The sequence below is a fragment of the Tursiops truncatus genome, chromosome 3 (genome assembly GCF_011762595.2).
Source record: "Tursiops truncatus isolate mTurTru1 chromosome 3, mTurTru1.mat.Y, whole genome shotgun sequence".
In the NCBI taxonomy this organism is placed as follows: Eukaryota; Metazoa; Chordata; class Mammalia; order Artiodactyla; family Delphinidae; genus Tursiops; species Tursiops truncatus.
The window spans coordinates 28,507,048-28,523,369 of NC_047036.1; the positions used below are offsets into that span (position 1 = coordinate 28,507,048).

The following is a 16,322-nucleotide window of genomic DNA, read 5'->3' on the forward strand; positions in this document are numbered from 1 at the left end:
GGCGCCGCCTTTCGCCGCCGTGCGCCGTCGTCGCCCCGTGCTGCCGTCGCTGCCGCCGCGCTCGCTGGCTGGCCCGGTGCGGGCGCCGGGCTCCTGCCACAGGAGAGAACCACCAGCGCCACCACCACCACTTCGGCCCGGGCCCGGGCACCGGCCCCGCCCCGGGCCCCGGCCTGAGCCCCCCGCCCGGCCGGACGATGGAGTGTCACTACGAGGCGCTGGGGGTGCGGCGCGACGCCAGCGAGGAGGAGCTCAAGAAGGCCTATCGGAAGCTGGCCCTGAAATGGCACCCGGGTAACTACTCCGCAACCGCCGTGGCCCCTCGCAGAAGCCTTGGCCCTCGCGACCTTTCTCAACCCTCGCCCTAGGGTAACTCCAGGGACCTGGTTGTGCCCGGAGCTGCCCGCTCGGTAACTCCCCTCGCCCTGGAAATCGGGCCGGCGCCCGGTCAGGTGGCCCCTGCGCAGTTCTGGCGATGAGCGTCCTCGGCTCCTCGGTGGACGCAGCCCCCCACCCCCCAGGCTTCACTCGAGCCCCGAGCACCTCGTCCCTTCCTAGACGCCCCTCCCCCCGGTTCCCGCGTGGTTAACGGCTGGGGAAAGATAAATGTCCTAGAGACTTCCCTGCCCCTCCCACTCCTTCGCAGACGGCCCCGAGCGGGGAGGAGTCGCGAGCTCTTAACCCAGTCCTGCCTCAGGCTAGTCCCTTGCTGGACTCCCCTGCAGCTCGGCTTCCCCGGGCTTCTCCTCGGCGGCCCTTAGCTTCATCAAGGAATCCCAGCTACTTAAGTGTAATTAAGACAAAGGAGCTAGTGAAATGTCTTTTAAATGGCTATGCCTTTTTTTTTCTCTTTCGGAGAAAAGACCCTGTACTTCACTTCGGATTTTGAGTGTCTTCCCTAGTGAAGTTCATGTGTTTACTTAGAAGTGTGCTTCCTTTGGATGTTTTATTTGGTTGTAGTCCAGGCCTTTGTGACTGTCGTGAAGTAATTTGATCTTCTAGACTGGGGAACTAAGAATTTGAATCTCAGCTTTTTGAGGTTTATAAGAGGCTTTCGCATGTTTCTAGAGTCTCTGAAATGCTAAGATGGAAACCTCAGAGTCTTGTTTGGAAAACATGCCTTACACACACGAAAAGTTAAATACAAATGCAAATAAAATAGCATAGCATATATAATTGGTAGTTGTGTTGATAGAACAACTAATAACTGCCCCAGGAATTCAGGGTCCACTATGTACTGAAAGGCAGTGAGGCTCCCCCTTGGCAGAGGAGTCTAGCCATTAGCTGGATGCTGGAGGAATGGGATTGAGAGAAGTGAATATAACAGTATGGGAAAGAGCACTGAGTGTCCCAAAGATGGCCTAGGGGACAGTTCGACCGAAGGCAGTGTTTATCGGAAGTCTGAAAATATGGGTTGAGAGAAGAGCTGAAGGAAGGGCTCGGGACCCAAAGTCAGAAGGTAATGGTTATAGTTGATGGAACGGGAAATAAAGGTATGGGTTTGTTGCTTAAAGTTGTAATGATGACCAACAGAGGAACTAAAAAAACTCTGATGTATATTGGAAGGGAAGAGGTAAATGAGCTAAATGTTCATTAAGAAGTCATTAGCTATATCCAAAATTAATAGGTCCAAAATTAGTGTAAGAGTAATAGGGGTTACCGTTAGAAATCGAGTTAAGAATTTGTTGACTCTGGGTGGGAAAGGGTGGGAAAGAGGATTACTGCTTGTCACCAAGTGCATATATAATTTTGATGACAGTATTAAAACGTTTTTGAGTAGTAGTTTGAGATTAGATTGTAAGGGGCTTTGAATGTTAGGCGAAGGACTGTGAAATTTGTTTATCCAATAGTGGAGAGTTGAGGCTGGTTTTATTAAGATGTCTTGGGAAGGTGCTATGAAGGCAGCTTAGTAGTATGAGGAGGGGTAGAGACAGAAGTCAGGTAGAGTCCGCCTTGGGCACCGATGGGCCAAAACTAGGCTTGGGGTCAGTGGGAAGGGTAAGGCCTGGGATGAAGAGAAGTTGCAAAAGAAAAATTACCAGATTTGGTGACTAGTTGGAAATCAGTGCAAAGAAGAAGGCAAATGTTACTAAAATATCAGTTAACTATTTTGAAACCAAATGTGTTAGTAACTAAATGTGAATAGCTTCTTTGAATGTCATCAGAATTCGTAACATCCTAAATATCTTGGTTTGAAAATGCCTATACATATAAGGGGTAAATACTGTCCCAGGAGATGCATGATTTTGATATGCTTTGCTTTGCTGGCTCATTAATTTGTTAAGTCTTGACACTCAGCAAATGTTTAATTTCATTCTGTGTGTAAGGTACTGTGTTAGATGTTAGAGGACATATGGGCTGTGCTTCAAAGGCTAATACGTACCTCATATAGAAAGGCTGCCCATTTTCATTGTTAAAAAAGAAAGAGATTACCTTTATTTCTGTTATTGAGGAACTGAGAATGATTTCCAGTAGGGTCAATAGCACTGCGTAGTGAGGTTACTCCTTGTGAAAGCCAGGCTCTCAGTAATTCATCTGACGACTGTTCCCTGAACACCTTACTGTGGAACGAGACAGGGGTGGTCCCTGCCCTGCTGGCCCTGCTGTCTTCTGGGAAACACAGAGGAAAGCAGTCACTTTTCATCCGGTGAGATAAGGGCAGTATGAGGGCAAATACAAGGTGCTTATGAGCACATGTACCAATCTGGACTGGGTTTTCTAGTGGGTGGGATAGATGTGCATCCCTGAAGAAGTGACATCTAGGTCGAGACCTAAAGCGGGAACACAGGGAATACAGGAGGTGGAAGGCAAGAGAGACCACGGCAGAGTCTAGGAAGGGAAAGAGGTGAGCCTGCCCAGGTGAGCAGGGGCCCGGTCTTGAAGGTTGTGGTAACCTGCATTAGGCAGATTGGGTTTTAACCTAAGGGTGTTGGGAAGCCATTGAAGGGTTGGAAGCAGGAGAAATGATAGGTTTTTATTTTTCTTGTATCTCTCGGGCTGTAGTGGGGAGAATGGATTGGAGAGGGCAAGGCTGGAGGTAGGGAGACCAGTAGGTCCAGGACACTGACATGACTAGGATGAGGATAGGACCTGGGGGTGGAGCCTGAGTCACATGCTAAAATCCTCAGTGAGTAGGGGGAGTAGTTGGGAGGCGAGTGGACAGTGAGAAGGAGGGGAAGACGGAGAGATGGCCAAATGGCCTGAATCTCGATGGAATGCTGGTTTGTCCTCAGGGGTGAATAGAGAATCAGTGACCAGGAGGATGTCAGCTTTACCACCGAACCTGCTGTGTGACAGCTGTGCTGGAGCCCGAGAGGCCTGTAGGGAAGTGGTGTTCTCAGGGAACCTGGCTTCAGTCAAGGCAGGACTTAAAAGGCACAGTCCATGAAATGTTCTAGAAGGTAGTGTGAAAACATTCGGGACAAAGTGGAAGACGGTGTGAATGGATCAAGAGAAAAGCACAGGATAGTATGAGAATGCCTTTTAAACTTTAATGACTGGATTTGCAATACCTGTGGCTTTTGCATTTGGCTAATAATTAAGGTGGGCTTTCCATTTTTTATGATTGCTTGTTAACTCAACTGCAGTCATGTTCAACCTCCTGGTCAACCAGTTACAAGTATATTTAAGTGAAATAAAAAGCCATATGACAGATTGAAAAAACTAGTTAAAAAAGAAGCTCCAGCAAGTGATTAGATCTTACTTTCAGATGGTACACTGGTGGGTTTTTATGTGTAAAAGCTTTAGCTCTTACCAGACTTCTTTGAGGGAGGAAGGAAGGGAGTGGGAAGAAACAGGACAACGAAGTACAGATGAAAAGGTGAAGACAGCCACCACGTACCACCCCAAACAGCCGCCTTTTTTGTCTCATGTCAGGAGATTCAGTTGCTGGCTTTTTCTGCCTTTCTGCTTTAATTTTTTTTTAATTTAACATCTTTATTGTAGTATAATTGCTCTACAATGGTGTGTTAGTTTCTGCCGTATAACAAAGTGAATCAGCTATATGTATACATATGTTCCCATATCTCTTCCCTCTTGCGTCTCCCTCCTTCCCACCCTCCCCATCCCACCCCTCTAGGTGGTCACAAAGCACCGAGCTGATCTCCCTGTGCTATGCGGCTGCTTCTCACTAGCTAGCTATTTGAACTATGCTTTTTTTGTTTATCTGACCAAAATGTTATTAATGATTTGACGAAGACACAGAAGTCATGAGCTGGACTGTCACCCTGGAGGCATATCAGGATTGTGTTCAGCTGCACGTGACAGGAAACTGGCAATTGTGGTCAAAACAAATAGTCATTTTATTTTCTTCATGTAGCAAGAAATCCAGAGGTGGCCCATCTTGGTAGCTCCAGCTGCTTGATGAAGCCATCGAAGACCTGGTCCATCATCCTGACCATAAGACTTGAGTCCTTTCATCAAGTGTAAGCAGTTAAGCCTCAAAGAAGTTCATTACTCATGTGGAGGTGCAGAGAGAGGCAGGTGAGCCCCAGTGTAGCAGGTCTCCTCCACGAGGTCCTTGGACTCTGCTCAGCAGCTGTCAGATCAGGCCTCACTCACCATCTGAAACGGCAGCAGGGGATCCCAGGCAGCAGTGTGGAGGAGGAAGGATTAAAGCAGGGACAGAGTGTGTGCTGGTTGCCTTTCAAGGAAGTCTTAAAGCCACCATAGAATACTTTTATAGATTTTATTGACCGGAGCTTAGTCACATGGTCATGCCAAGCTTCAAGGGAGACTGGAAATGGAGTCTTTATTTGGGGGATCAGGTGCCCCCATAAAATCAGGAGTCAGTTGTTACTGGAAGAAGGGGATGAACTAGCAGTCTCTGCCTCAGTCCTCATAATCTGCCTGCAGGCAGTATACCCGGGCTTTGGGCAGGACACAGGGGATGAGTTAAGGGCATAAGGTGAGTGCCACCCAGGCCCATCCCTTTGATCAGGAGAAACAATCTTCTCCTAGGAGCTTCACTTAGTAGATTTGTGTTTGTATCTGATTGGCTAAAACTGGGTCACCTGGCAACCCCAACTTCAAGAAAGTCTGGGGAGGTGAATTTTTAAAGTGTGTGTATTACCCCTGTGATCAAAATCAGGTTTTGTTAGGAGGAAGAGGAGAATGGATATCGAGTAGGCAACTAGTAGTATTTGCCACAGAGTAGTAATAAAAATCCAAAATAATTAAATCTAAAATTATCAAAACAGGATACTGGGTGTCCTGTGTTTAGAATCCAATTGCAGCAAGGCCACAACAAGATGGAATTTGATAGTATGCATTGGAAGTAATGGAAAGCCTAGCCACAGTGGCTTAGTAAGTTAAGAATTTATTTTTCTCACCACAAGGAGTTTTGGAGGTAGGTGCCTGCTGGCATTGTTTCAGTGGCTAAGTAATATCACAGTGAATCTCTTGACTTTTTCTTCATGGTCTCAAGATGGCTGCTGAAGCTCCAGCTCTCATGCCCATGTACAAGACAAAAAGAGGAAGGAAAGAAAATACACTAACAGACTTCTGCTTTCATCTCATTGGTCAGAACTATGTCACGACCCTTCCTAGCAGCAAGCGAGGCTGGATAAGCTAAAATACTTGCTTATTTTTTAGCTTATCCAGCCTCCACAGTAAAGGCTGCAAGAGATAAAGGAGGGGGAGGTGTTGGATGATCTAACCTTTAGTATCTACCACAGAATGGATTGAGTACTATGTTTGAGTTAAAAAAATATTTGTTATACAGGTATATTGGCTTGTCAGGAATTTTTTTTAAAAATATTTATTTATTTATTTAGTTGCATCGGGTCTTAGTTGTGGCAGGAAACTCTTAGTTGCGGCATGCATGTGGGATCTAGATCCTGACCGGGGATCAAACCCCAGCTTCCTGTATTGGGAGCATGGAGTCTTAACCACTGCGCCACCAAGGAAGTCCCTCTTGTCAGTAATTAATATGAAAAATACTTGAAACTTTGTCACTTATAAATCCAATATGACTTACTGTGATATTGTTGCTAAAAGCTAATATAATTAGCTATAGTGACTAGAAGTAGAATGTTAAGGAATTAATGAATGGCTCCTTGATGATCACTGTCTTTGACAGCATTTGAAGTAGAGGGTATTATAGTGTGCATAAGAAATGGGAGATTTAGTCCAGAGAAGAGGTAGGCTAGGAGATGACCCATGGGCTGCTCTGTGGAAGGGGAGTTAGACCAGCGTTGTATTACTTATACAGCTAGGCTCCTGTGATGCAGTTTTTTTTGTTTCTGTTTATTACTTTTTTTTTAATTCCAGGGGAGCATGATTCTATATCTAAAGCTTTTTGTGTTAAAGCATCTTAGTAAAAAGAGCTATGGCAAATTGCTGCACTTGAGAAAGTGTTGTCTGTGTCAGTTGTTGAGCAGAAGGCCGCTTGAAGGACTTGGGATTGTGTAATGGTATCTGAAAAGAGGAGGTAGGATACCCTTGAGGGCCTTGTTTTAAGACTACTTCTGTCATATTTTTTTCTTAGAGGCAGATATTGAGTTGTAGCTTAAAGAACATTGATGTACTCCACGGTAGGTTCAAAATATTTTACTTTCTGAGTGTATTAGTTATCTACTGCTGTGTAACAAATTACTGAAAACTTAGGGCTTAAAACAGCAAACAGCAAATACTTTCTTTTTTTTTAGCAAATATTTTCATAATACGGACTCACACGGTTTCTGGGGATCAGAATCAGAATGGTGTAGCTGGGTGGTTTGGCTCAAGCTTTCTCACCAGGTTGAATCACCATTGTCTGGGAAAACCCACTTTCAAGCTCACCCCCACAGTAATGGCGGGCCTCAGTTCCTTGTTGGCTGTGGGCCGGAGGCCTCCATTCTTCACCACGTGGGCTTCTCATGGACCACTGGAGTGTCTGTGGCAGCTGGCTACTCCCAGCGATCCAAGAGAGAGTGAGCGCCCAAGATGCAAACTGCAGTCTTTCATGATCTAATCTTGGAAGTAATATCCTGTACCGTCACCACTCCTGCCACCTGCTTTTGGTCACAGAGACCAACCCCGGTGACATGGGAGGGGACCACACAGGGCATGGGTGCCAGGAGGTGGGGGTCCTTGGGGGCCATCTTGGAAGCTGGCTACCACCCTGAGGCAAAGATGCTTTCTGAATTCCGCAGTTAAGGAAGCACAACTAATTACGGGAAAAGTAATTAGTTAGCACATCCTTTGTAAAGTTTATGAGATTTATTTTGGTATATGCTGGTAAGAAAGAAAACCTTAAGGATGGTGGTAAAGGTGGATTAAACATAATCTAGCACTGAATAGTAACAGCCTTTCTATAAATGATTGATTTATGTATTTTATTCCTTCTAAAAATAAAATGTGTACTACTCAGCATTTTCTGTTTGTGGATATCCAGGTTGAGTGCTCAGTGACGCACTGAGAGTTAGAGAAAAGCATGAAATTTCTACTCAAGTTCCCACTTATAACAGATCCTGATTATCAGCTGTCATCCATTTTCTGGTTTTCCATAGTTGTTTTTCTTCATTTTTGTACACTCATCTATGTATGGCATTTCTGATGGAAGAGGTCCCTTTTAGAGTCTGTCCTTTACTTTTTTGATGACTGAATTTCTGTGCCTTTATTTTAACAGATAAAAATCTGGATAATGCCGCAGAAGCAGCTGAACAATTTAAACTAATCCAAGCAGCGTATGATGTGCTAAGCGACCCTCAGGAAAGAGCATGGTGAGCATCACGCTCTCCCTCCTTGTGTATCTTGTTGGGAAGAATGGTCAACAGAGGGTTTTTAAAAAATTTAATATATTAAATGGTTTGGGGTGTGTTCTAAAGCACCAGTCACCTGTTCATTATATAAAATGCAGTGTGTTGATAGGAAGGAACCTTAGAGATGATTACTCCAACTCTGATATTATGGATGATGAAACACAAAGCTTGGCAATCGTAGATAGTTATAATTTTGATACTTATGAAGTGCCTTCTCTTTGAATAAGGTCTTTTTGATGTCTGACAAATTTACTGATGTCAGAAAAGGAAGAATGTTGACTTTTCCTTAAAAAACAGATATAGTGTTTTCATCAAGAATTGTAATATTTTCCCAAGAACTACTTTATATAAGAAATTGAGTTAAGCTTCTACATCTATGACAGATTCTTTAACTCATGATGACCCAATCATTTAATGCCATTTCCAAACAAAAATTTCTCCGTTTGAAGTTCTGGGTTTCCAGATTCTCAGTGAACTTTTTGCTACAAAGTCCTGACATAACTGCAAGATCCCGCAGAGCAGGTGGGTGTTCAGTTCACCCGTGCAAGTCTTCTGTGTGATAGCGTACAAGCACGGCCGGCTGTCAAGAGAGAAAGGCTGTAAAGAAAATTCTTTTTTTTTTTCACTTGGTCAAGATTTTATTTCAAGGCCTGAAAACACCAACTAATCGAAAATGGCCCTACTGCAATTTCTTATAATATATAAATATAAAACTTAAAAAAATGTAGACACTATTAACTAACTCCTAAACCACACACTATAGGCTTTTCAAAAGCAATAGTTATTTAACAAAATGTAAGGTGACAATATCAAAGAATTTTCACACTTAATGAGGACACAATCTGTCACAAGCTACTCACACAAACACAAATCTTTTTTACACTTTCCATGTTTGTTTTTAACTTTGTTTCATAGAACCACTGATAATTGAGGCTTCTTTCAAGTATAGGATTTCTAACATTAAATTACATTTTTGAAGTATTTCTATAAAGAAGAAATGAAAAAGACACATACTACATTGTTTACCATAAATTCATACACCAAAAACTCAAACAATCCAACTGAATTTATTCCTGCTTCCCCCTTCTCCAACATTAGCTTTAGATGTTCTTCTAAATATTATATAAACAGTTTTGTTAAAATCAGTTCTCTCATTTATGCACATTAGGGAAAAATGGTTTTATAATGAGTTATCTTTAAAATTCTAGATAACACTCTTTAGCCTTAAATTACATTGTGTACACACAACTACAACAGTTTGCATTTGCTCAGGAGCATATAATCACATTAAAAACAAATAACTTTGTAGTTCATAGTTTAGTTGGCTCTTAAATAGTTTCCCTGGGGGGGAAACAAGTATTTTGTGTTGTTTAAGAAACTGATATAGATAAATGAAATGCTAGGTGTTCGTTTAAACTTTGAGGAAACCTACAGATGAACTTTTGGGCGTTTTTTCTAAAATGCAAGAGATATGCGCTTAATCACTGTTCATATAGTGAAGGGATGGGATGGCAGATACAGACGCAGATGAAACTCTACATTTTGTAAATGTAGAGTTGGATATTCTAAATGGAAGAACTGACACTGACAATTGTTTACAGGAAACGAAGGTGAAGAAAAATGTTGAAGAATATCTACCCTTAGAAAGAGAGAAGTGTTTTACAAGACAAAAATGAGAACTAGAGATTCCAAAAACACTCATTTTACTGTTTTAAAAGAAAAACAAAAAAATAATAGGGAGAGAGTCTAGACCAATTAGAACTGAGGCAGCTGTAACAAAAATGGAACACAGTACAGTGATTTGAGCCCTTAAAGGAAATGACTGACTAAAATGAAATTTCTCAAGTCTTCATGTCTATAATAATAAATAAATGTGCAAAATATCAAAAATACAAAGTCTGGATTTTTTCCCTTAAGTTTGTAGTAAACGGTCTAGCCTCTGCTTAATATAGTTACTTCTATAAGCCTTCTGACTAGCAGAGCATGCTGTACGGGCACATGCATGCTAGAACTTTACCGTGAGAGTTGCAGTTCTCATCTCAAGCTAGTGACTTGCCTGTTACCCATATTTATATATATTTCATTCCCATTGTAAAACACTTAAGGCCTTTCTAGTGGTACATTTTAATCAACATATTACATAAAAAAGCATCTTGATTTTTAAAATGAACCTTTTTAGTCCTGTAACATGGTGGGTTTAGTTGAACAGCTGGAACATAATATGGTAACTACATTGGACTGTTTAATTCACAGCTGTAGGAAAATGTTTGATTTTTAAAATATAACCAAGATGAGACTGTAGAGTTATGAGCAGTAAAATATTAGAAAACAGTGAATGAATAAATAAGATGCTTTTCCATCAGTGGCCATTCATTGTTTTGCTTTTAGGAACCTGGAAGAAATTGTCTTCTTTGAGTTTCAAATGTTCCGGTAAATCTAGTCGTTTCTTAGCTTCCTCAGTATCACCTTGAATTGCTGAAATAAGTGACTCTAAAGAATCAGTTCTTTTCTGATCTGAGGTAGCAAGAATTTCCCCATAGAATTCCTCTTTGAAAGTATGCATGATATGAGCTTCCATGGACTTTTTTGTATTCTTGTAGTATGGGTTCCATCCTATGCTCACCACCATCTTATGGACGTCTACACTTCCATCACTGGCCCAACCATGATATACGCCAGTGGATGCATCAGCCGGAAGATTATCTACTACTTGTTCAGGAAAGTTAGCTGTAGGAATGCCCAGGTGCTTGGGGCCGCGACCGAACCGCACCACCTGGCCGCGGCAGAAGTACGGCAGGTGCCTCATGACGCCGTCCGTTCGGGTTGCGGGCTGCGGTCCAGTTCGCGCGTCAGGCAGAGCCGCCATCGAGGCGGTTCCCGGACCCCCGGACCAGCCGGGGGACACGGGCAGGAGCTCCGCGGGCCGGGTGGGCGGGCGAGCGCACGGGCGTACAACGGGCCGAGCGGCGCGGACGACACGCCTCGGCGAGACCCTTACGCCGCTGACCAAACAGAAGGTGCCGGGCGACTCAGAGGCTGCGTCTGGAGGAAAATTCTTATTAAATTATCTTTTATATAAAAATCAGAGAATCCTAAATTTTTCTCCTCCTGAGGAATTTGGAAATCTGGCCTTAAGAAATGCTTTTGCCTTCCTTTGGAAACTTTGAAATTCTTTCCTGCCTTCCTTTTACTCTAGCTCTTCTCTAGATCTTAGGCTGTTTTCTTGTCCCGAGGATCCCCTTGTCTTTTTGTTTGAAGGCCCTGCCTATTAACTCTCCTGTCATCTGGAGGCAGTACTGCACGGTGGCGAGGAGCATGGGCCTCTGGTGCAGGACACGTGGTTTTGAATTCTAGCTCTGCTGCTCATTGGCTTTATGACTGTGGACAATGTTATGTAATATTGCTGAGCTTCAGTTTCCTGTTATATCAAATGAGGGTAATAACCAGCTTTACAGAGTGAGGGGCAGTTGTATGTGTGTGAAGCTCCTAGATTGTTTACATAAACATTAGAAGAGTTTTATTCTGGTCCATGTTGGTAAATTCCCAGATCCCAAATGTGTAGTTAGCCTGTGGACCAGATGATGTCCACTACTGTCTTATTTAGTAAGGTCTCTTTCGTGTGAAAGTGCAGCTACGTTTCTGGGAGAGTCACGGACATTCCCTGGCTCATTAAATTCCCCTCTTCGTATTGGCTAGTACCGTATACTGCCTGTAACGTACTGGGAGTTGCAGTCATAGTTTTAATCAGCACTTCTGTGAAAGATTATTAAGTCTTTGCCTGTTGATATTTTTCTTCAGATTTTTTGGTTGTGGGTTGACCATGTTAAAATGTACAATAATTATATTTTGACTGTTTCAGAGTAAGGAATCCTTTTGAATTCTTATTTATTCAGCCTTCACTGATGTCGCTAATTTTTTTGGTTTAGGTATGATAATCATAGAGAGGCTCTGCTTAAAGGTGGGCTTGCTGGAGAGTATCAAGATGACAGCTTAGATTTGCTTCACTATTTCACTGTGACCTGTTACTCTGGTTATGGAGATGATGAAAAGGTAAGAAATGAACTCACTGATAATTTCTTATCAAGTACTTAAGTAAGACTCTCAAATGCAAAGAGAATTCCTAAAATTATTCTACAATAGAAGGTGAAGGAATGTTCATTTTGGAAACTGAAAAACAGAGCTTTCATATTTAAACTGTCAGCATATAAAGACCTTCAGTTGAAAACTAAATGTACTTTCAGTGACCGAGCTTGGGACTGTAATTCTGTAACATTAAAGTTTTTCATGTTGCATTTTAAAATCTTACTCTATAATTAAACTACAAGAGTGTTAAGAATTTGTGTTTCTGTTACTGTTTTTTAGGGCTTTTATACAGTGTATCGTAATGTTTTTGAAATGATTGCCAAGGAAGAACTAGAATCTTCTTTAGAAGAGGATGTTGAGGATTTCCCAACTTTTGGAGACTCCCAGAGTGACTATGATACGGTAGAAGAAAAATTCATTGCCATTTTGTAATTAGCATTTGTCAGTGTATCTTTTCCCTATTTTTTTATTTTAAGAAGAAGGGTTCTAGTTCTCAGTCTTTTACTGTGACTCTCTTCCTCTCTTTCTTTTCCTGATCGCCTCCCGTCTTTTCACTATTTAGTGATCTTGGTCCCATTCCATTAATTTCCTCATCAAATTCATTCTGAAGAGTTATTTTGTAAAGCCTTCAAAGGACTGTCTTCTCTGTTGATTAATAGTAAAGTTGTATATACGAAGAAAAGAGGTTAGATGTTTTGCATCAGCAATATTTGCTGCCTTACTGAAAAAGAAATCCAAATAAAAATCTAGCATTTTACCTGTTTTCTTTGTCACTAGGTAGTCCATCCTTTCTACGCTTATTGGCAGAGTTTCTGCACTCAGAAGAACTTTGCTTGGAAAGAAGAATATGATACACGACAGGCTTCAAACCACTGGGAGAAACGAGCCATGGAAAAAGAGAACAAAAAGATTCGAGACAAAGCAAGGAAAGAGAAGAACGAGCTTGTCCGTCAGCTGGTAGCTTTCATCCGTAAAAGAGATAGAAGAGTGCAGGCTCATCGAAAACTTGTGGAAGAACAGAACGCAGAGAAGGCGAGGAAAGCCGAAGCAATGCGGCGGCAGCAGAAGCTAAAGCAGGCCAAGTATGTGGTGCTCGCTGGACCCTGTCTATGAGTAGGTGCTGGTCCCAGCAAGCATCAGTGGATACCTGGCGTGGTGCTTTCATGGGGGGTTTAATCCTCATTCTGCCTACATCCCTTTCTTTTACATTCTGGCATTGGACGATGTCTTTTCATCTGCTGTGAAAAAATTTTTCTTTTGAGTTGGATGTTTTCCTTCAGAGGCCCTTTATACTTGAGATTCTTTTCAGACTCTTGTAACGTTTAATAATAACTGACGTTAATCGAATTCCATTCTGTACAAGGCCATGTTGTAAGTGCTTTTCTTGCAACAATTCTGTGAAGTAAGTTCGGGTTTTTATCCTTTCTTTTGAAGAAATGAGGCCCAAGATCACATAGCTAATAAATTGCAGAGGTGGGAACTGGACCCTAGAAGTCAGTCCAGTGCGCTGCTTTTAAGTACCACACAATACTCTGTCCGTATACGCTTAGATATTTAGTTCATCTCAGTGCCTTTAAAGTTTTGTTGTTTTGAGTTACTGTAAAGGTGTTGTGTCCAGAGCATTATAGCATTCTTTAAAAAACTATTCACTTCTTGAAAGTTCTACCCACCTCATCTTTTGAAAAATTAGCACTTTACATGACACTTACGGTTTAAAACCACCTGAAGACTTTTTTTTTTAAATAAATTTTATTTATTTATTTATTTTTGGCTGCGTTGGGTCTTGTCGCTGTGCGCGGGCTTTCTCTAGTTGCGGCGAGCGGGGGCTACTCTTCATTGCAGTGTGTGGGCTTCTCATTGCGGTGGCTTCTCTTGTTGCAGAGCACGGGCTCTAGGCCCATGGGCTCCAGTAGTTGTGGCTCATGGGCTCTAGAGCGCAGGGTCCGTAATTGTGGCGCACGGGCTTAGTTGCTCCATGGCATGTGGGATCTTCCCGGACCAGGGCTTGAACCTGTGTCCGCTGCGTTGGCAGGCAGATTCTTAACCACTGAGCCACCAGGGAAGTCCTCACCTGAAGACTTTTATTAAGTTGCGAAGAGTTATATGTTTCAAAACCCATTATCTAGTGGAGCAATTAAAATCAACCACATAACAGATAACAGATTTAAGTGACTTTGCCTGTTTCAGCCAAGCACAGGTTTTAAGTTTGTAGGCGCTGACAATTTGGGAGGAAGAAGCTCTCCAGGGGATGGGTTTTAAGCCCCCAAAATAAATAAAACCAATGCAGAGACTGTGCTGTGTGTGTCTAGACTGGCAGAGCAGTACAAAGAGCAGAGCTGGATGACGGTGGCCGATTTGGAGAAGGAGCTCAGGGAGATGGAGGCGCAGTATGAAAAGGAGTTTGGAGATGGATCAGGTGAAGATGAAGCGGAAGAACGGGAACTCCAAGACGGACAGGATGGTAACTTCCTCCATTCACTAAGAAACTGTAGGAAATAAATGTTTTTGTGTTCAGGGGTTGTGCACTCAGGATGCTCACAGATGTCCATAAAGGGCTCAGGTGTGAGACAACAACGAATGGGAGGGCAGATGAAAATCTGGAGAACACCTGGGTTCCGGCCGATTGTTGCCAGTTTCATGTTTGTTTGGTTTGTTTGTTTTTAAAGTGAGGCTGGAAAACTGGATTTTTATGTGCCATCTCCCAGTTTTTAAATATGGCAGATAATTGAAATGAAAAATAATTTGGCATGGCCAAGTGAAGGTAGACTATGGAAGTAGTTTCATTAACGAACTCTTTTCTGACCATGTTTTGAACCATTTGGCTGCATAAATATATTGAGAAATGGGCATATTGTCAGGTGTAACTGGTTATTTTTAAAAAATGCAGTTAAGCAGTAGGTCAAGTTTTAATAGTAACTCTTTCCAGAAGAGCTGATACTGTGCACGAGTCTATCTGGCATATATAAATTGTCTCATTTCTGACTTGTAGAGGGGCTTCTCTTCGTGTCCTGAAATGTGTCTTTTCTCTTCCTCTATCATTAGAGCACAGGCATGTGACTACCTTACAAGGAGAGGATTGGGCATTGTTGAGAATAGTGATTGCTATACCTGACTTTCTCCACTGTCTCTGGCTGTTCCATGAGAAATAAAAGTAACTGATCTAAACATGGTTTACTTAATTTTACCTTACTTACAAATGTTGGTTTTCAGACTAATAGCTCAAATGATAAAATGACAGACTTTTATTTATTCCACGTGATCAGGAAATTAAATGTTTTCTTAACGAATTGCAAGTAGTATGTGTGAAAGTGCCTTGATAGTTATGAAGCACTGTGTAAATGTGAGGTGGCATAATTATGTAGAGTTTTACAGTTTATAAGGTGCTTTCACATATAAGGTCTTGCTTGATCCTCACGCTATGTCCCTTATATGTAGGTTTTGCTCATATAGTTATCTCTTTGTTACTGAGAAGCTCTGGCATATGTCTGAGAACATATGAGAGCATTCTTAGATCCAGATTTTGACTTCAAATCCAGCATTCTTTATTAACTATTTGTATAATCAAACTATTTGAAAGTGTACACATAATTAGAAAGTATCTTATACGAAACATTGGAGGTATTTTGATCATTTATGATTTCAGTGAGAATGTCCTTCAGAATCATATTACCATTACTTATTATTAAAAAAAATGTAGAATATAGAAGAGATACCTTGGGTTCTTTATCGATCCCATAGTAAATCCAAAATGGCAATCAGTTTACTTGTTTATTTCTTATAAAGATAGAATATGGGATTGTGCAAAGACTTTCAACTGAGCTTAGATTTTGTGGTCTATATTGATAATAATTATTCCGTTGTAATAAAGCTTCAAGTTTATAAAAGTCTGTAAAGATAATGTTAAACTTTACGTGTAATACGCTATTTTATGACCTGTCTTTCTAATAATGACGGAATGTCATAAACTAAGCTTATTTAAGCATTAAGAGTAGATTACAATTATACATGTGTTCACACCAAATCTTGCTCAAGAGATAAACTAAAACACCTTTGTTGAAAAAACTGCTTTGTTATAGAACTATGAAAATGACATTTGATTTTCTGAACTTAGCCCATACCTAGGACTGAGAATTTTTTGAATTTTCTTCTAAGTAGGCTTATGAAAAGAACTTGAAAGGTAAAGTGATTTGTTTGGAAGCCTTCCCGTATAATTCAGTGCTGCTTTTAAAAGGCCAACTCAAATCTCGGTAACATTGTTTTTTCTTGGTGAGGAAGCAACAAATTTTAGTTTCTGATATGTGTGCAACTCTAGATACTTACTGAAGAGATGTTACTTGTTAACATGTTTTAGATTTATGTTCTAATCAAACAGGACTCTTAACTGTAGGCTTCCCTCTCATAGGTAAAGATGGTGACGAGGCTGAGGATGCAGAACTTTATGATAGCCTTTACTGCCCAGCATGTGACAAATCTTTCAAGACGGAAAAGGCGTAAGTT

At 41.6% G+C, this 16,322-nt stretch overlaps 1 protein-coding gene and 1 pseudogene across 7 annotated transcripts in view; one reads left to right on the top strand and one right to left on the bottom strand.

Annotated features, from left to right (window-relative positions):
- Positions 1–16,322, top strand: part of DNAJC21 (DnaJ heat shock protein family (Hsp40) member C21) — an 89,977-nt gene continuing 73,655 nt past the window's right edge. For 2 of the 7 annotated variants that reach the window (XM_073802051.1, XM_019930166.3), the window contains exons 1-7: positions 1–294; positions 7,610–7,703; positions 11,669–11,792; positions 12,105–12,227; positions 12,603–12,907; positions 14,135–14,286; positions 16,228–16,315. In XM_073802051.1, coding sequence (XP_073658152.1) covers positions 198–294; positions 7,610–7,703; positions 11,669–11,792; positions 12,105–12,227; positions 12,603–12,907; positions 14,135–14,286; positions 16,228–16,315 — 983 coding nt within the window. In that variant the 5' untranslated portion in view covers positions 1–197. The remainder of the gene's footprint in view (positions 295–7,609; positions 7,704–11,668; positions 11,793–12,104; positions 12,228–12,602; positions 12,908–14,134; positions 14,287–16,227; positions 16,316–16,322) is intronic. The other 5 variants (XR_012330647.1, XR_012330646.1, XM_073802050.1 and 2 more) reach the window with 4 other exon arrangements.
- LOC109549139 (riboflavin kinase pseudogene) lies at positions 10,102–10,548 on the bottom strand (annotated as a pseudogene).